Below are 20,115 nucleotides of genomic sequence, written 5' to 3'. Positions count from 1 at the left end.
AGGGCTATGTAGCGCATGTCCTGTAAGAGCCTAGACTATACTACACTATAGGGCTATGTAGCGCATGTCCTGTAGACTATACTACACTATAGATGTAGCGCATAGACTATACTAGGGCTATGTAGCGCATGTCCTGTAAGAGCCTAGACTATACTACACTATAGGGCTATGTAGCGCATGTCCTGTAAGAGCCTAGACTATACTATACTATAGGGCTATGTAGCGCATGTCCTGTAAGAGCCTAGACTATACTATACTATAGGGCTATGTAGCGCATGTCCTGTAAGAGCCTAGACTATACTATACTATAGGCTATATTACACTATAAGGCTATGTAGCGCATGTCCTGTAAGAGCCTAGACTATACTTTACTATAGGCTATATTACACTATAGGGCTATGTAGCGCATGTCCTGTAAGAGCCTAGACTATACTACACTATAGGGCTATGTAGCGCATGTCCTGTAAGAGCCTAGACTATACTACACTATAGGGCTATGTAGCGCATGTCCTGTAAGAGCCTAGACTATACTATAGGGCTATGTAGCGCTATAGGGCTATGTAGCGCATGTCCTGTAAGAGCCTAGACTATACTATACTATAGGGCTATGTAGCGCATGTCCTGTAAGAGCCTAGACTATACTATACTATAGGGCTATGTAGCGCATGTCCTGTAAGAGCCTAGACTATACTATACTATAGGGCTATGTAGCGCATGTCCTGTAAGAGCCTAGACTATACTATACTATAGGGCTATGTAGCGCATGTCCTGTAAGAGCCTAGACTATACTATACTATAGGGCTATGTAGCGCATGTCCTGTAAGAGCCTAGACTATACTATACTATAGGGCTATGTAGCGCATGTCCTGTAAGAGCCTAGACTATACTATACTATAGGGCTATGTAGCGCATGTCCTGTAAGAGCCTAGACTATACTATACTATAGGGCTATGTAGCGCATGTATAGGGCTATGTAGCGCATGTCCTGTAAGAGCCTAGACTATACTATACTATAGGGCTATGTAGCGCATGTCCTGTAAGAGTATACTATAGGGCTATGTAGCGCATGTCCTGTAATACTATAGGGCTATGTAGCGCATGTCCTGTAAGAGTAAGAGCTAGGGCTATGTAGCGCATGTCTATACTATACTATAGGGCTATGTAGCGCATGTCCTGTAAGAGCCTAGACTATACTATACTATAGGGCTATGTAGCGCATGTCCTGTAAGAGCCTAGACTATACTATACTATAGGGCTATGTAGCGCATGTCCTGTAAGAGCCTAGACTATACTATACTATAGGGCTATGTAGCGCATGTCCTGTAAGAGCCTAGACTATACTACACTATAGGGCTATGTAGCGCATGTCCTGTAAGAGCCTAGACTATACTATACTATAGGGCTATGTAGCGCATGTCCTGTAAGAGCCTAGACTATACTACACTATAGGGCTATGTAGCGCATGTCCTGTAAGAGCCTAGACTATACTATACTATAGGGCTATGTAGCGCATGTCCTGTAAGAGCCTAGACTATACTACACTATAGGGCTATGTAGCGCATGTCCTGTAAGAGCCTAGACTATACTATACTATAGGGCTATGTAGCGCATGTCCTGTAAGAGCCTAGACTATACTATACTATAGGGCTATGTAGCGCATGTCCTGTAAGAGCCTAGACTATACTACACTATAGGGCTATAGGCATGTCTATGTATACTACACTATAGGGCTATGTAGCGCATGTCCTGTAAGAGCCTAGACTATACTATACTATAGGCTATATTATACTATACTATAGGCTATACTATAGACTATTCTATACTATAGACTATTCTATACTATAGGCTATATTATACTATACTATAGGGCTATGTAGCGCATGTCCTGTAAGAGCCTAGACTATACTATACTATAGGGCTATGTAGCGCATGTCCTGTAAGAGCCTAGACTATACTACACTATAGGCTATATTATACTATACTATAGGGCTATGTAGCGCATGTCCTGTAAGAGCCTAGACTATACTACACTATAGGGCTATGTAGCGCATAAGAGCCTATACTATACTATAGGGCTATGTAGCGCATGTCCTGTAAGAGCCTAGACTATACTATACTATAGGGCTATGTAGCGCATGTCCTGTAAGAGCCTAGACTATACTATACTATAGGGCTATGTAGCGCATGTCCTGTAAGAGCCTAGACTATACTATACTATAGGCTATATTACACTATAGGGCTATGTAGCGCATGTCCTGTAAGAGCCTAGACTATACTATACTATAGGCTATATTACACTATAGGGCTATGTAGCGCATGTCCTGTAAGAGCCTAGACTATACTATACTATAGGGCTATGTAGCGCATGTCCTATACTATAGGGCTATGTAGAGCCTAGACTATACTACACTATAGGGCTATGTAGCGCATGTCCTGTATAGAGCCTAGACTATACTATACTATAGGGCTATGTAGCGCATGTCCTGTAAGAGCCTAGACTATACTACACTATAGGGCTATGTAGCGCATGTCCTGTAAGAGCCTAGACTATACTATACTATAGCGCTATGTAGCGCATGTCCTGTAAGAGCCTAGACTATACTACACTATAGGGCTATGTAGCGCATGTCCTGTAAGAGCCTAGACTATACTATACTATAGGCTATATTATACTATACTATAGGGCTATGTAGCGCATGTCCTGTAAGAGCCTAGACTATACTATACTATAGGCTATATTATACTATACTATAGGCTATACTATAGACTATTCTATACTATAGACTATTCTATACTATAGGCTATACTATACTGTAGACTATTCTATACTATAGACTATACTATACTATAGACTATACTATACTATAGCTATTCTATACTATAGACTATACTATACTATAGGCTATACTATACTGTAGACTATTCTATACTACAGACAATTCTATACTATAGACTATTTTATGCTATAGGCTATACTATAGACTATTCTATACTATAGACTATGCTATACTATAGGCTATACTATACTATATACTATACTATAGGCTATACTATACTATAGACTATTCTATACTACAGACTATTCTATAGACGATTTTATGCTATAGGCTATACTATAGGCTATTCTATACTATAGACTATACTATACTATAGGCTATACTATACTATAGGCTATACAATTCTATAGGCTATACTATACTATAGACTATACTATACTATAGGCTATATTATACTATAGGCTATACTATACTATAGGCTATATTATACTATAGGCTATACTATTATATAGGCTATACTATACTATAGGCTATACTATAGTCTATTCTGTGGGCTATTCTATACTATAAGATATACTATTCTATAGGCTATACTATACTATTGGCTATACTATAGGCTATACTATACTATAGGCTATAGACAATACTATTATATAGGCTATTCTGTAGGCTATACTACAGTATAGACTATACTATTATGAAGGCTATACTATAGGCTATTCTGTAAGCTATTCTATTCTATAGGCTATACTATAGGCTATGCTATACTATAGGCTGTACATTACTATAGGTTATGCTAAACTATAGGCTATACATTACTATAGGCTTTACTATACTATAGGCTATACTATACTGTAGGATGTACTATACTATAGGCTATTCTATAGGCTATACTATACTGTAGGATATACTATACTATAGGCTATTCTATAGACTATAGGCTATTCTATAGGCTATACTTTACTATAGGCTATGCTGTAGGCTATTATATAGGCTATACTATTCTATTGGCTATACTATACAGTGTGTGCAAATGGCGTGAGGAGGTAAGGCAATACATAGGCCATAGTAGCAAAGCAATTACAATTTAGCAAATTAACACTGGAGTGATAGATGTGCAGATGATGATGTGCAAGTAGAAATACTGGTGTGCAAAAGAGCAAAAAATCTATAAAAAACAATATGGGGATGAGGTAGGTAGATTGGATGGGCTATTTACAGATGGGCTGTGTACAGCTGCAGCGATCGGTTAGCTGCTCAGATAGTTGATGTTTAAAGTTAGCGAGGGAGATGTAAGTCTCCAACTTCAGCGGTTTTTGCAATTCGTTCCAGTCATTGGCAGCAGAGAACTGGAAGGAAAGGCGGCCAAAGGAGGTGTTGGCTTTGGGGATGACCAGTGAGATATCCCTGCTGGAGTGCTGGGGTGTTGTTATCGTGACCAGTGAGCTGAGATAAGGCGGAGCTTTACCTAGCATTGACTTATAGATGACCTGGAGCCAGTGGGTCTGGCGACGAGAGCATACATGTTGCAGTGGTGGGTGGTATATGTGATAGACTGCATCCAGTTTGCTGAGTAGAGTGTTGGAGGCTATTTTGTAAATGACATCGCCGAATTCGAGGATCGATAGAGTAGACCGTTTTACGAGGGTTGAACAGACTGGTAATAGGGGTTGCAAGAATGGCGGCGGATCATTTTAGAAAGAGAGGGTCCAGACTATACTATACTATTCTATAGGCTATACTATTATATAGGCTATACTATTCTATAGGCTATACTATTATATAGGCTATACTATTATATAGGCTATACTATTATATAGGCTATACTATTCTATAGGCTATGCTATTATATAGGCTTTACTATTCTATAGGCTATGCTATTCTATAGGCTATACTATCTTTGTTAACTATACTGTCCCGTCTTGACTGTGCTGTGTAGGTCTGAACCCAGGCCAGTGTCTGTGTATGGAGGGCTTTGCGGGCGAGCGCTGTGACCGCTGTGCCTTTGGCTACAGGGACTTCCCCCTGTGTTCACACTGTGAGTGCAGTCTGGAGGGCAGCCTCAACATCGACCCCTGCACAGAGTGCATCTGCAAGGTAACACTGGGGAACACGGCGCTATGGGTTAACTGTGCTGTTAAAGTGGCTAATTTGGAATGTGTGTGTGTTTGTGTGTATATATGTGTGTGTGTGTGTGTAGGGGTCAGGTGTGGGGTTGTGTGTGTGTGTGTGTGTGTGTGTGTGTGTGTGTGTGTGTGTGTGTGTGTGTGTGTGTGTGTGTGTGTGTGTGTGTGTGTGTGTGTGTGTGTGTGTGTGTGTGTGTGTGTGTGTGTGTGTGTGTGTGTGTGTGATGATTACCCATAATGTTCCTATAAAACCAAACACCCTAACCTCCACTGTGTCTCTGTTGCAGGAGAACGTGATGGGGGCCGACTGTGACCTGTGTAAGCAGGGTTTCTTCAACCTGGAGGGCAGTGACCCAGAGGGCTGCACAGAGTGTTTCTGCTTTGGTGTGTCTGATGTGTGTGAGAGCTCACCCTGGTCTATGTCTCAGGTAACATACAGCCACACCCACATCCAAATACATCCTCATTGTGAAATGTTCCTTTACACAGGAATATACAAATGATGCAGCAAACAACTCCAACAGTTCAGCATAGATTTGGTGGGAGCCTTTAAAATATTTGATACTGTAGAACTCAATAACATATAACCAGTATATTGGATCGGCCTGTGATGTTGTCATGGCGAGTTTATAGAACAAAGAATTCTCCTGGCCCCACAGACTGTGCAGTCCAATGGATGGCTCCTTACCTCTGAAAGCGTCTCTGTCTACACGGCACCCCTCATAGATGAAGACAACAACCTCATCATCCCAAACATCACCATGATCCAATCGTACCGTTTTGTTTCTACATGGGCCGCCCCAGAGTCCTTCCTGGGGAAAAGGGTACGTTTCGTTAGCATATACTGTACCTATGGAGTCCCCTATTCCTTTTCAGCTCAATGCTCCAGTGTCGTTAGCATTAGCTCTCTCATTTTGCTGTTCAGATAGCTAATGACCTGCATGTATTAGCTTCAAACAAATAGATTTTACAATCACCTCTCTCTCTTTCTTTCTCTCTCTCTCTCTTGTATTTCTCTCTTTCATTCATTCTCTATCTTTCTCTCTCTCTCCCCCCTCTCTCTCTGCCTCTCTTTCTCTTGCTACTGTATTTTTGTCTCTCTCTCTCTCCCTGAAACGATTAGATTTCCACTCATCCTGTTCTATCCTCCCACTGTGTGTTAACACAGGGTGCCCTGTAATTATAGTCAAGCAGGGCCAGGCACTTTATTCATCCCTGAGTTAATGATGTTCCACTCATTAGAAGCCTGTCTAATATGTTTGCTACCCCTTAGTCCCTCGGGTGATTACAGTTAATTAATTCATTAAAATGAGTCATTATCTATGGCATGTCCTTAATATCGGGTGGGAGGGAGAGATAAAGATAGGGGCAGTGTTTATCCTGAAGGGACAGATTTCATGGCAATATTTAGTGTGACGAATTTCCACTATTGCATATTGGCTGTAAGTACTGTTTTCTTGAGTGTAACACTTTTTCCAATGTTCTCTGTTCCCTTTTGTCATTGCTATGTGAAGCTGACATCGTACGGAGGGTTTTTGAGCTACAGCGTGGCATATGATGTTTCAGTGGACAACGTGGACAGGTCTCTGCCGTCACAGTTTGATTTGATTATCGAGGTAATCTACTATTGGGCTAACAAAATATTGGGCTAATAGATATTGGGCTAACAGATATTGGGCTAATAGATATTGGGCTAACTAAATATTGGGCTAATAGATATTGGGCTAACTAAATATTGGGCTAATAGATATTGGGCTAACTAAATATTGGGCTAACTAAATATTGGGCTAATAGATATTGTGCTAACTAAATATTGGGCTAATAGATATTGGGCTAACTAAATATTGGGCTAATAGATATTGGGCTAACTAAATATTGGGCTAATAGATATTGGGCTAACTAAATATTGGGCTAATAGATATTGGGCTAACTAAATATTGGACTAATAGATATTGGGCTAACTAAATATTGGACGTCTGTGCCCATTGGGATGGTTTTAGTTAGTCTTGCTTTCCATTGCACTTCCATACCGCTAACACCATAGCCAGGTTGAAAATGATAAGATCAGATCTCTTTATTGGTCAATTGCCCACAAGGTCCAACTGAAATTCAGTGTCATCACATACATTATTTTTGTTGTTGAAGTGACGTGGAAACAACGTTGATTCAACCAGTTTTTTCCCAGTGGGTAATTTATAAGAAACCACTAGCCCCTAGCCCTTCAGTGATTGCAGACCTGAAGGAGTCATATAGATGTTTGCAGACCTGAAGGAGTCATATAGATGATTGCAGAACTGAAGGAGTCATATAGATGATTGCAGACCTGAAGGAGTCATATAGATGATTGCAGACCTGAAGGAGTCATATAGATGATTGCAGAATCATCCCGGCCTAAATGTATAACTATTCTTAAGGGTTGAGTACACCAACCCCTGAACCTACAGTGGGGCAAAAAAGTATTTAGTCAGCCACCAATTGGGCAAGTTCTCCCACTTAAAAAGATGAGAGAGGCCTGTAATTTTCATCACAGGTACACTTCAACTATGACAGACAAAACGAGAAAAAAAATCAAGAAAATCACATTGTAGGATATTTTATGAATTTATTTGCAAATTATGGTGGAAAATAAGTATTTGGTCAATAACAAAAGTTTATCTCAATACTTTGTTATATACGCTTTGTTGGCAATGACAGAGGTCAAACGTTTTCTGTAAGTCTTCACAAGGTTTTCACACACTGTTGCTGGTATTTTGGCCCATTCCTCCATGCAGATTTCCTCTAGAGCAGTGATGTTTTGGGGATGTTGCTGGGCAACACGGACTTTCAACTCCCTCCAAAGATTTTCTATGGGGTTGAGATCTGGAGACTGGCTAGGCCATTCCAGGACCTTGAAATGCTTCTTACGAAGCCACTCCTTCGTTGCCTGGGCGGTGTGTTTGGGATCATTGTCATACTGAAAGACCCAGCCACGTTTCATCTTCAATGCCCTTGCTGATGGAAGGTTTTCACTCAAAATCTCACGATACATGGCCCCATTCATTCTTTCCTTTACACGAATCAGTCGTCCTGGTCCCTTTGCAGAAAAACAGCACCAAAACATGATGTTTCCACCCCCATGCTTCACAGTAGGTATGGTGTTATGTGGATGCAACTCAGCATTCTTTGTCCTCCAAACACAACGAGTTGAGTTTTTACCAAAAAGTTATATTTTGGTTTCATCTGACCATATGACATTCTCCCAATCTTCTTCTGGATCATCCAAATGCTCTCTAGCAAACTTCAGATGGGCCTGGACATGTACTGGCTTAAGCAGGAGGACACGTCTGGCACTGCAGTCCCTGGCGGCGTCCCTGGCGGCGTAGTGTGTTACTGATGGTAGGCTTTGTTACTTTGGTCCCAGCTTTCTGCAGGTCATTCACTAGGTCCCCCCGTGTGGTTCTGGGATTTTTGCTCACCGTTCTTGTGATCATTTTGACCCCACGGGGTGAGATCTTGCGTGGAGCCCCAGATCGAGGGAGATTATCAGTGGTCTTGTATGTCTTCCATTTCCTAATAATTGCTCCCACAGTTGATTTCTTCAAACCAAGCTGCTTACCTATTGCAGATTCAGTCTTCCCAGCCTGGTGCAGGTCTACAATTTTGTTTCTGGTGTCCTTTGACAGCTATTTGGTCTTGGCCATAGTAGAGTTTGGGGTGTGACTGTTTGAGGTTGTGGACAGGTGTCTTTTATACTGATAACAAGTTCAAACAGGTGCCATTAATACAGGTAACGAGTGGAGGACAGAGGAGCCTCTTAAAGAAGAAGTTAAAGGTCTGTGAGAGCCAGAAATCTTGCTTGTTTGTAGGTGACCATTCATTAAAAATCCTACAATGTGATTTTCTGGACTTTTTTTCCACATTTTGTCTGTCATAGTTGAAGTGTACCTATGATGAAAATTACAGGCCTCTCTCATCTTTTTAAGTGGGAGAACTTGCACAATTGGTGGCTGACTAAATACTTTTTTGCCCCACTGTACATCAGGTCATCATTGTCAATCAAAATGTGTTGCTAACTACCTTGTTTGGATGTGCCACCAGGGTAATGGGAGGACCCTGCGTCAGATGCCCCCCATGCAGCTCGTGTTGACGCCCCTGCGCGAGCAGCATGTTTCTGTGGAGCTCTTGCCACAGGGCTTCGTAGATCTGCACACAGGTCAGAGGGTGGACAGGGACGAACTGATGACTGCACTGGCCGACGTGGCCGGGCTGAGGATCAGAGGTCACCTCAATGCCAGTGCAGAGGGGGAACTCAGATTGAGCACTGTATCTCTGGACATGGTAGACATCAATTCTACTAACACAGTCCAGGCCCGGGACGTGGAGCAGTGTGAGTGTCCCTTGGGCTACTCTGGCACATCCTGTGAGGTAAAAACCTAGGTCATGTGACGGTGGCCAGATTGATACTGTTTACTACTGTAGGGTGCCTAGTCTAGTTTGTTAATGATTTGAGCTGTGTCCATTGTAAAAGCAAAGTTCATTATGTTTTTCAGTTGGCTTGGTTAGTTAGAAGAAGAGCATGGTGGTAGAACAAGAGCATGGTGTTAGCAACAATGTTGCGGGTTCAATTCCCACATAACCCACATATTTTTGAATACGTGTTTACTATGTGTCACTTCAGGTAAACACAACTGCTAAATGATCATGTTATAGTTGTCTTTGTGTTTGTAGTACTGTGTGTATGGATTCAGAGGAGGCTGGTGGGAGGAGCTATAGGAGGACGGGCTCATTGTTAATGGCTGGAATGGAATGAATGAAACGGTATCAAACACATCAAACATATGGAAACCAGGTTTGACTCTGTTCCAATTATTCCATTCCAGCCAATACAGTGAGCCCGCCCTCCTATAGTCCCACCCACCAGCCTCCTCTGTCTGGATTATATCATGTCATATGAGCCACACAATCTGAATACCTGTGTTTACTGTATGTGACTTTGGATAAAAGAGACCGCTAAATTATGTTATTGTTGTTCTCTCTGTGTTTGTAGTCCTGTTCATCTGGGTTCTATCGCCTCGGGGGGATCCTGTTCGGAGGCAACTGTCTCCAGTGTGAGTGTAACAACCATGCTACGGAATGTGACATCAACAGAGTGTGTCTGGTGAGTCCTCTATCTGCAGCGTGTCATGTTTCGACAGCGGGGGGCATAGACATAGATATATGACACATAGATATCCCATACGTGTACAGCTATGGCTTGTTTGTTGACTCGAAGCGTGATCTCAACTTCTTCCACCATTATCTGTGTAAAATAAGGACGTGGTCTCATCTAGCTGTTTATCTGATCCTAACATCTGCACTAGATAACCTCTGAACCAGTCAGAGCTTCACTTTGCAGTTAGAGGCTACAGCACACCAATGAGCAAACCCCCAGTAGGAAGCTTCCTGGCTTGAGCTGTGTTTGTTGACAGTCATATGATGAATCACTCTTCTATGCAGCATCTGAAATGGCATCCTATTGCTTTTTAAAAAAAAAAAAACGTTATTGACCTTTATTTAACTAGGCAAGTCAGGTAGTGCACTACTATATAGTGCACTACTTTTGGCTAGAGCCATATCCTATCCCCTATGTAGTGCACTAAATTATAGAGAATAGGGTGCCACTTTGGACTGTGTTTCAACTGAATTCCTTGCATTATTGGATGACAAGTTAATGCTGTGTTAGGCGTTTAAATGGCAGTGATTATCCAATGGCTACTGCCAGGCATCCGTTCTGTCAATATTCTATGTCAATCAAAAGACATGCTAACGCTACTACATTCAATTGCAGTAGTGAAAATGCTTCACATTGATGTGGTTAGGTTTAGTGGTTAGGTTTAGTGGTTGGGTTAAGTGGTTAGGTTTAGTGGTTAGGTTTAGTGGTTAGGTTTAGCGCTTAGGTTTAGCGGTTAGGTTTAGTGGTTAGGTTTAGTGGTCAGGTTTAGTGGTCAGGTTTAGCGGCTAGGTTTAGTGGTCAGGTTTAGCATGGGAAATAATCTAAAACGTCCACTGCTATGTTAACTATCCCATTAACAGTGGATGTTGAGACATCTCTAAAACGTCCACTGCTATGTTAACTATCCCATTAACAGTGGATGTTGAGACATCTCAAGAAAGTTGGTTGCTATGGTGTGTCTATGGCAGCGTAAGGGCATGTGTGTCAGACCAGAAATATGTTTTATCGGGCACTGTCGTCTTAAATCTTTCCCCAGGACTGTACTCACAATACCACTGGGCCCCACTGTGACCAATGCCTCCACGGTTACTATGGCAACCCCTCTGAGGGCACCCCGGAGGACTGCCAGAGATGCGCTTGCCCGCTGACAGTGGCAACGAACAAGTGAGCGACTGTGCCAACATGCCATTCATTCAGATTGTACAATCCCTCTCCATGGCGATAGATGGGTCACATATGTGTGAACACTGGGTGGTGAAGAGTCTGGATGATAATGGTTGTTGTAGGTTTCATGTCAAAACAGAATGTTTCAACTGTACCAGGTACTGTATTGCTTTTTTTTAATGAAAGTCAGGTTAGCTGTTGTGTGATCTGATACCAAGCATAAAATTAGTGCTGGTGTTTCTCAATGTTAGAAGGGGTGGGAGGGGGTGAGATCTCCACTCAGACAATATGAAATGCTTAAAGCCCTAGAAATAGAAAACTCTTACCAGATAATGTGATGTCATCATTACAGTCCTCCCTGCTCACGCTCCTGTTGTCTTCTTCAGTTTCAGCCCCACCTGTCTCCTGGAGGGCCCTGGGCAGGTGACATGTGACCGGTGTCAGCAGGGCTACACTGGGACTAAGTGTGAGAGGTATGTTGACTAAAGGTTATTTAACCGTACATTCTCAGTTTGACCTTGTCTTCACTTCTTTAACCTCTACTATATAAACAGTTACACGGTGTATTCGGAAGGTATTCAGACCCCTTGACTTTTTCCATATTTTGTTACATGACAGACTCATTTTACATTTGTTTAAATTTTATTTTATTTTATTCATCAATCTACACACAATACCCCATAACAACGAAGCAAAAACTGGTTTTTAAACATTTTTACAAATGTATAAGAAAATATCACATTTACATCAGTATTCAGACCCTTTACTCAGTACTTTGTTGAAGCCCCTTTGGCAGCGATTACAGCCTTGAGTCTTCTTGGGTATGACGCTACAAGCTTGGCACACCTGTATTTGGGGAGTTTCTCCCATTCTTCTCTGCAGATCCTCTCAATCTCTGTCAGGTTGGAAGGGGAATGTCGCTGCACAGCTATTTTCAGGTCTCTCCAGAGATGTTAGATCGGGTTCAAGTCAGTGCTCTGGCTGGGCCACTCAGTGCTCAAATAAATGCTTCACAGAGTTCAAGTAACAGACACATCTCAACATCAACTGTTCAGAGGAGACTGCGTGAATCAGGCCTTCATGGTCGAATTGCTGCAAAGAAACCACTACTAAAGGACACCAATAAGAAGAAGAGACTTGCTTTGGCCAAGAAATCACCCGACCTCAACCCAATATGACCAGGGGCACCCCCTATTGACTTGGCCTGGGTGGGGGGTGCTCCCTACCCAGCCATGGAGCCCTGCCACCCCCTTAAAGGCATTAAAAAACATTTGAGATAGTTTGGGATGAGTTGGACCGCAGAGTGAAGGAAAAGCAGCCAACAAGTGCTCAGCATATGTGGGAATTCCTTCAAGACTTTTGGAAAAGCATTCCAAGTGAAGCTGGTTGAGAGAATGCCAAGAGTGTGCAAAGCTGTCATCAAGGCAAAGGGTGGCTACTTTAAAGAATCTCAAATATGAAATATATTTTGATTTGTTGAACACTTTTTTGTTTACAACATGATTCCATGTGTTATTTCATAGTTTTGATGTCTTCACGATTATTTTGCAATGTAGAAAATAGTAAAAAATAAGTAAGTAGATGTGTCCAAACTTTTGACTGGTACTGTACTTAATAACAGTTTACATGGGGAAATGATATGTGAAACTCAAGTACAATACTAGTCTCAACCATTTAACTAATAGTTTATTGTATTATTTGTTCATCTTCTAACTTGAACATCTCCAGGTGTGCTAACGGTTACCACGGCGACCCGACGGTGGCAGGCCAGGAGTGTGTGGTGTGTGAGTGTAACGGTAACGTGGACCCCTGGGAGCCGGGCCACTGTGACACCAGCAGCGGTATGTGTCTGAAGTGTCACAGCCACACCAGCGGAGACCAGTGTGAGAGGTGTGAGGACGGCTACTACGGTGACGCCATCACCGCCAAGAACTGCCAGGGTACGAGAGCCATGGTGGTGATGAGGAAGATGATGAAGAGGAGGAGGATGATGAGAATGATTATTGTCCTTTTAGTGGATTCTTCCACAGATCCCCACAAAGTTATATTTACACAACAAGCAACATCCCTTGCCACCATGTACTGAACATACTAGTTAACAGAGATACCAGCATCTATCTAACTGTAGTCTATGATATGTACTGAACTACATCACAGAATGACACAGTGAGAATAGACAGGAAATAGACACTTTTGCACGTTTCTGAGTAGCAGTTAGCAAGTCAGAGGAATGCTGAGTGAAGGACGTGGCCAACCTACCACAGATGAAATCTCAACTTTGACCAACATCTGCTTCCCCCTGTTATGTCTGTTATGGTCTGTTATGGGTCAGGAACCATATTCATTTCAGGGTAGCAGTGCTGATCTGGGATCAGGTCCCACTTTATCCATGTAATCTCATTCATTATGATCTAAAAGGTAAGACTGATCCTAGATCAGCACTCCCTTTCTGAGACGCATTGTGAATACAGACCCAGATATGTTACCCCAGGCATTGTGATGTCAAAGGTCAGGCTAAATCCCTGTTTGATGGGGCCTGGCCTCTCAGGGCAGCTTATGAACAGCTTATGAAGTCTTATAACCATCACATGAAGCTGTATAATCCCCTTAGCCTTTGGGTATGGTAATACTGCAGGCTTCTCCTTCCCAGACCTGGTTTTGTGACAATGTCTGCGTTCCACAACATTGATAATACATTTATGTTATGACAATAGGAATGTTGTATTTACAGGGAGATATGTGGATGGATTCAGTCATCATCTAGAATGGAACTTATTTGGCCATCAAACATGGTCCAAAATATTATGATGGATGTGCAATTTTACTTCAGATGTGTGTGTTTCATTCTCATGAAAGACAACTGTAGAATAGCTCTTTATAATGGATAGAGTGACATCTAGGGGAACATCGCAATACTGCAAGGCTTGCATACCGTAACCCGTTCAGCCTCATTTCACTAAACTTGTTAAAATGTCTGCATATTGTTTATACTACATGAAAAACAAACAGTATTCTATCATCATGATGGATCTTTGAGAACTGTGTGAACTCTCACCTCACCGGTATTCTTTTCAACACAAAGAGCATGAGTCCTGGTGTGATTGACATGTATGTTTTACTATCTATTTCTCCACTGCTTGTAGCTTGTGGTTGCCATGAAAAAGGGTCGTACTCGGGAGTGTGTGACCTGCTCACTGGACAGTGTACCTGCAAACCCAACGTGGTGGGAGAGAAGTGTGACCAGTGTCAGGTGTGTAGATTGTATAGCATTCTCTGTGCTCACGCACCAAAGGGCCAAGAGTTTTTCTGGCTATATGGTCGAGTCACGTGGCCTGTCCCTTCTACCCTCCTAGTCTATTTTCCCTGTAACTCCTCCCAACTCTCCACTCCCACACCTCTACATGGAATGAGTATTTGGAATTTGGAAGCAGATACTAAGTTACTAACCCTTACCCAGCTCAGTCCATTGGAACGCTTAGTTATCAGTGGGTGTCCAAGGTCTCCCGCTTATCTCCTTCCTGTGTCCTTCTTCCCACACCCGCCTTCCAATAGAGCCCAGCTGGTCGGAAGGCAGTCCAATGTTTTGGATATATTCATTAACAGGGTCAGCTTATCTATCGCCTCCCTGTTAGAGAGAGGAGGGGAAGGAGGGGGACAGAGACATATTTTGTAGATTGTTTTTAGGGCAGTAGCGGGGCTTATTTGCTCAAGGTGGGGGGAGGGGAGCTCTTTGGCTGGGCAGGGGCTGTTCAACTGTAACCAAAACACATGGATTTAAAACACCTAGAGATGCTTATCTTTAGAAAACAGTAGAGAAATCTTGGACTTCTCTCTCTCAATAAGTTGAATTAATTTTGCATTCCAATTGGGGCTATAGATATTGATAAATGGAGATGGAAGAGGGTTAGCAGTTTCTCTCCAATCCCAGAATCAGATGCTCTGGCTGTGGTAAATTCTGACCCAAGGCCTGGCTGTCTGGTTCTCCATTGGGTCCAACTTGGACTGAGAGTTGACCGTTTTGACAGAGAGGACTGATGGAGACAGATGAGTAATGTGACAGGAGATAGGATGTACTTCCTGCCTGCTCATGTTTGGTGACAGTGAGACCCCCTGATTGACATTGGACATTGGACATGTAGAAGTGTTGCTTCTAACGTCGCTTGGCCTCCGGCTACATGCTCTCTATCAAGGAAACAGACTCACAGTAATTTGCACATTTTATGTCTGGATATACTAGTATTGATGTTTTACAGCTTAATAACATTTGAATGAAAGATCAAGAGTGTTCTCAGAATTATGCTGCTTAGTTGATGAAATTGACTAAGAATTGGTGTTTTCGTCTGTGATTTCCAGGTGGGCTTCCACGGTCTTCTCAGCGGACAGGGGTGCAGAGAATGTGACTGTATCCAGTCAGGATCTGTGTCCGTGGCCTGTGAGGAAGATGGGAGGTGCCAATGCATCCCAGGGGTGGCGGGGGACAAGTGTGACCGCTGTCATCACAGTTACTTTAACTACCAGGGCAGCGGCTGTACACGTAAGGCCACAAGCATTACCCAAACTTTACCAGACATGTACATCGGAGTTTCATTCTGATCTGAACTGACCATAATGCTCTCTCCACCCACCCACCCTCTCTCTTTCTCGCTCTCTCTTTCTCTCCATCTCCATCTCTCTCTTTCTCGCTCTCTCTTCATCTCCATCTCTCTCTTTCTCTGTCTCTTCATCTCCATCTCTCTCTTTCTCTCTCTTCATCTCCATCTCTCTCTTTCTCTGTCTCTTCATCTCCATCTCTCTTTCTCTGTCTCTCCATCTCTCTCTTTCTCTCTCTCTTCATCTCCATCTCTCTCCATCTCCATCTCTCTCTTTCTCTGTCTCTTCATCTCCATCTCTCTTTCTCTGTCTCTCCATCTCTCTCCATCTCCATCTCTTTCTTTCTCTGTCTCTTCATCTCCATCTCTCTCCATCTCCATCTCCATCTCTCTCTTTCTCTGTCTCTTCATCTCCATCTCTCTCTTCATCTCCATCTCTCTTTCTCTCTCTCTTCATCTCCATCTCTCTCTTTCTCTGTCTCTTCATCTCCATCTCTCTTTCTCTGTCTCTCCATCTCTCTCTTTCTCTCTATCTTCATCTCCATCTCTCTCTCCATCTCCATCTCTCTCTTTCTCTCTCTTTTGCCATCTCTCTCTCTCCATCTCTCTCTTACTTTCGTTCCCCCTCTCAATCTCTCTCTCCATCTCTCCATCTCTCTCTCTACCCGCCCCATCAGAGTGTGAGTGTGGCCACACCCATGGCAACTGTAACGTGACGACAGGCGAGTGTATCTGTCCTCCCCACACCAGAGGAGAGAAGTGTGATCTGTGTGAGGAAGGTCACTGGGGTCACGACACTGTGACAGGCTGTAAGGTAAAACCTACCTCTCCAACTGGAAATGTAGAAGCCTTTATAAGGTCTACATAGCCCTACATATACCTGTTTAATGCCTACATAGATGCTTCATAAATTATAACTGTAACAAGCTAATTCATATAACATAAAAGGTGTTTATTAAAGCTCATCTTTGCCCCTTTGTTCCTAGTCATGTAACTGCAGTGAGATGGGCAGCTATGCCACCCAGTGTGGCATCACCAACGGGCAGTGCCAGTGCCGCTCTGATTTCGCTGGGCAGAACTGTGACCGCTGTGCCATGGGCTACAGGGGCTACCCAGAATGCACGGTGTGCAACTGCAACATCAACGGCACCAGAGAGGAGTTCTGTGATGAGGCACTGGGCGTGTGCAGCTGTGAGGCCCCAGGGAACTGTGTGTGCAAGGTACTTCAACTGTTGGTGAAATTAGTTGAGTGAACAAACAGTAATCGTTCATATGATGGAATATCATATCCGTTATGGCCTTTGATAGTGTTGTGTTTTATTGTGTCCGTACTAAGTATGTTGTCTATTTTAATTAATTGGTCTCTGGTTTCCAGGACAATGTGGGTGGAGGTGGCTGTGATGAGTGTAAGAAGGGAACCTTGGGCCTATCTGTTTCTAACCCGGCCGGCTGCAGCCCCTGCTTCTGTTTCGGGGTCTCCTCAGACTGTGAGGAGCTGGGTGGGATGGTCCGGGTGCCGGTGAGTACAATCCACTTATCCAAACCCTCATCATCCTGGGGTCTGTTCAGTGAGTTGAAACATTCAGAACGCTGACGATAGAAATGTGCTGAATAGACCCACTGGTCAGTTCAACGTCTAGTTTGGTTGAGTTTTCAACTAATGTGAATTCAACGTGAAATCAACAAAAACATAACCATGTCATTAAATTTAGGTTAAGATTTGGGTGAAAAATAGGACATGCCCTGACGTTGATGACTATTTGCAAATCTAATCAGTTTTCCATGTTGATTCAACGGCATCACATCGATTTTTTGGGTTGAAATAATGCAGGAACAATGTTGATTCAACCAGTTTTTTACCCAGTGGGGAGCGATCACTCTACACAATTTGCCCTGACAGATGAATATGTCTGTTTGGCACAATGCATTTTCCACCTGAATGTTTTATAACGTTGAACCCTCTGGATTTTTATTTTCCATTATCCGAAACGTTTTAAAACGTGTGCCTGCTACTGAATATTACCCTGGTTTCCTGTTTTAGTCCCGCCCATCTGCTTCCTCTTCAGATGGGTGGCTATGCTAACAGGATTGAGAAACTGTCTGACATTGTCTGAAGGTGTTGAGGGGGCTTCATTCCACCACGTCTATATGAAATGATGGCACATTTTTTTGAAACAAAATACGTTTTATTCTTTCTAGTCGCTGTCTGGGATTGCAATACCTATGTTTAGTGATACTCTTATATTCTTTATACAACAATACTGTATCATAACTTGGCTTCTATTTGTCTGGTTTATCTCAGAATCATTTTCTCTGTCTTGTTTATAACCTTGTTAGCCAAGGAACAACCTGCATATCAAATCTAACAGTGGATCGTGCTTAGAGCCTGGAGTTTTTCTGGAAAATGCGTTATTACCAGGAAGATATCATCTATTTCTGAGTTCAAAGCTATTTGGTCAGGTGTAACCAGACGATGATTTGGCTCAGGGGCGGCAGGTAGCCTTGTGATTAGAGCGTTGGTGCCAGTAACCGAAAGGTTGCTAGAACAAATCCCCGAGCTGACAAGGTAAAAATCTGTCGTTCTGCCCCTGAACAAGGCAGTTAACCCACTGTTCCTAGGCTGTCATTGTAAATAAGAATTTGTTCTTAACTGACTTGCCTAGTTAAATAAATCAAAATGATAATTCTCCAGCTGAATACTATCTCATCTGTCTGGATGAAGAACAATATCTGTATCCTCATGACTCGCTCAATGCTCCTAATTAGCTTAATTTTAATTGGACACAATAGAGAGGAAATGAAATGCCTAGAAAGATACCCAATAGGATGCCCATCTGTTGTGGCGGCGGCCACTTAGTGATGCCACGTACGGTGCAAGGACACACGTGCCCTGTGTAGCCCCCCCCCCCCTGAAAGACCACAGATGTAGCTAGCCGGGTAATCTATTTCCTGGTCATAATTAGTGATAAGAGATGGCACAGCTGAGCTGGCTGTAAATCAGTGGAGGCTGCTGAGGGGAGGTTGGCTCATAACAATGGATGGAACGGAGCGAATGGAATGGCATTGAACACATAGAAACCATGTTGGATGTATTTGATACCATTCCATCAACCTCCTGTGCTGTAGACCTCATCACCTGACGGAGGACAGTAGGAGAAGCAAATATGTCTGCATCTGTGTGTGTGTGTGTGTGTGTGTGTGTGTGTGTGTGTGTGTGTGTGTGTGTGTGTGTGTGTGTGTGTGTGTGTGTGTGTGTGTGTGTGTGTGTGTGTGTGTGTGTGTGTGTGTGTGCACATACTCGTGTGTGTGTGTGTGTGTGTTTGTCTATGCACGTACTCATGTGTTTGTGTGTACCTATCTGCATACAGATCACACTGGGTTCTGACCCAGAGCTGCTGCGTGTGGTCAGTCAGAGTGACCTCCAGGGCAGTGTAGTGGGGGTATACTACCAGAACCCAGACATGCTGCTAGACACTAGGGACATAGAGACCCTCAGCCTGGCTGGACCCTACTACTGGAGGCTGCCTAAACACTACCAGGGAAACAAGGTGCACTACACCTCACATCACTGTTACCTCATGAAGTGACTACAGTGCCCTCCACTAATATTGGCACCCTTGATAAATATAAGCAAAATGTGCTGTGAAGAAAATGTATTTTCTGTTTATCCTGTTGCTCTTTCATTCAAAATATTCACAAATATCGAACGTTTCATTTAAGTAAAATGATTGGGGGAAAAAGTGAAATAAATATTTTTCTCCGAAACATGTGTGCCACAATTATTGGCACAGCTAGAAATTCTCACGAGTAAAATCTAACTGACGTATATTCCCATTCATATGTTACATTTTTAAGTTCACCTGAGTGATTAGGAACACTTAAGTGGTAAGCCATGACTTCCTGTTTCACTGGGGTATAAATATGAGGTGACACACAGACCAAGTTCCCATAATCATCCATCACTATGGGAAAGACCCGAGAATGCAGTAATGATGTGCGACAAAAGGTTGTTGAGACGCACAAATCAGGAAATGGCCTCAAGAAAATAGCTCAACGGTTGAAAATGCCCAATTCCACTATCAGGGCAATAATGAAGTGTAAAGCAACTGGAGATGTTAACAATCAGCCCGGGAAGAGAACGTGTGTCTATATTGACACCACGCACAGTGAGGAGGATGGTTCCAATGGACAAAACATATCCAAGGATCACAGCTGGCGAATTGCAGACGTTAGTTGGGTTTTGGGGTCAGAAAGTCTCCAAACTACGA

At 42.9% G+C, this 20,115-nt stretch overlaps 1 protein-coding gene across 2 annotated transcripts in view; it reads left to right on the top strand.

Annotated features, from left to right (window-relative positions):
• Positions 1-20,115, top strand: part of LOC139420193 (laminin subunit alpha-1-like) — an 82,875-nt gene that overhangs the window by 31,928 nt on the left and 30,832 nt on the right. For both annotated transcript variants that reach the window (XM_071170013.1, XM_071170012.1), the window contains exons 10-24: positions 4,717-4,874; positions 5,191-5,331; positions 5,563-5,727; positions 6,418-6,519; positions 8,981-9,307; positions 9,930-10,040; positions 11,131-11,258; positions 11,645-11,731; positions 12,987-13,198; positions 14,402-14,508; positions 15,612-15,792; positions 16,525-16,661; positions 16,834-17,067; positions 17,223-17,366; positions 19,216-19,395. In XM_071170013.1, coding sequence (XP_071026114.1) covers positions 4,717-4,874; positions 5,191-5,331; positions 5,563-5,727; positions 6,418-6,519; positions 8,981-9,307; positions 9,930-10,040; positions 11,131-11,258; positions 11,645-11,731; positions 12,987-13,198; positions 14,402-14,508; positions 15,612-15,792; positions 16,525-16,661; positions 16,834-17,067; positions 17,223-17,366; positions 19,216-19,395 — 2,414 coding nt within the window. The remainder of the gene's footprint in view (positions 1-4,716; positions 4,875-5,190; positions 5,332-5,562; positions 5,728-6,417; positions 6,520-8,980; positions 9,308-9,929; positions 10,041-11,130; positions 11,259-11,644; positions 11,732-12,986; positions 13,199-14,401; positions 14,509-15,611; positions 15,793-16,524; positions 16,662-16,833; positions 17,068-17,222; positions 17,367-19,215; positions 19,396-20,115) is intronic.

Source organism: Oncorhynchus clarkii, chromosome 11 (genome assembly GCF_045791955.1).
Source record: "Oncorhynchus clarkii lewisi isolate Uvic-CL-2024 chromosome 11, UVic_Ocla_1.0, whole genome shotgun sequence".
In the NCBI taxonomy this organism is placed as follows: Eukaryota; Metazoa; Chordata; class Actinopteri; order Salmoniformes; family Salmonidae; genus Oncorhynchus; species Oncorhynchus clarkii.
The sequence above is the reverse complement of the archived record's forward strand: the minus strand, read 5'-3'. Positions and strand labels throughout refer to the sequence as shown.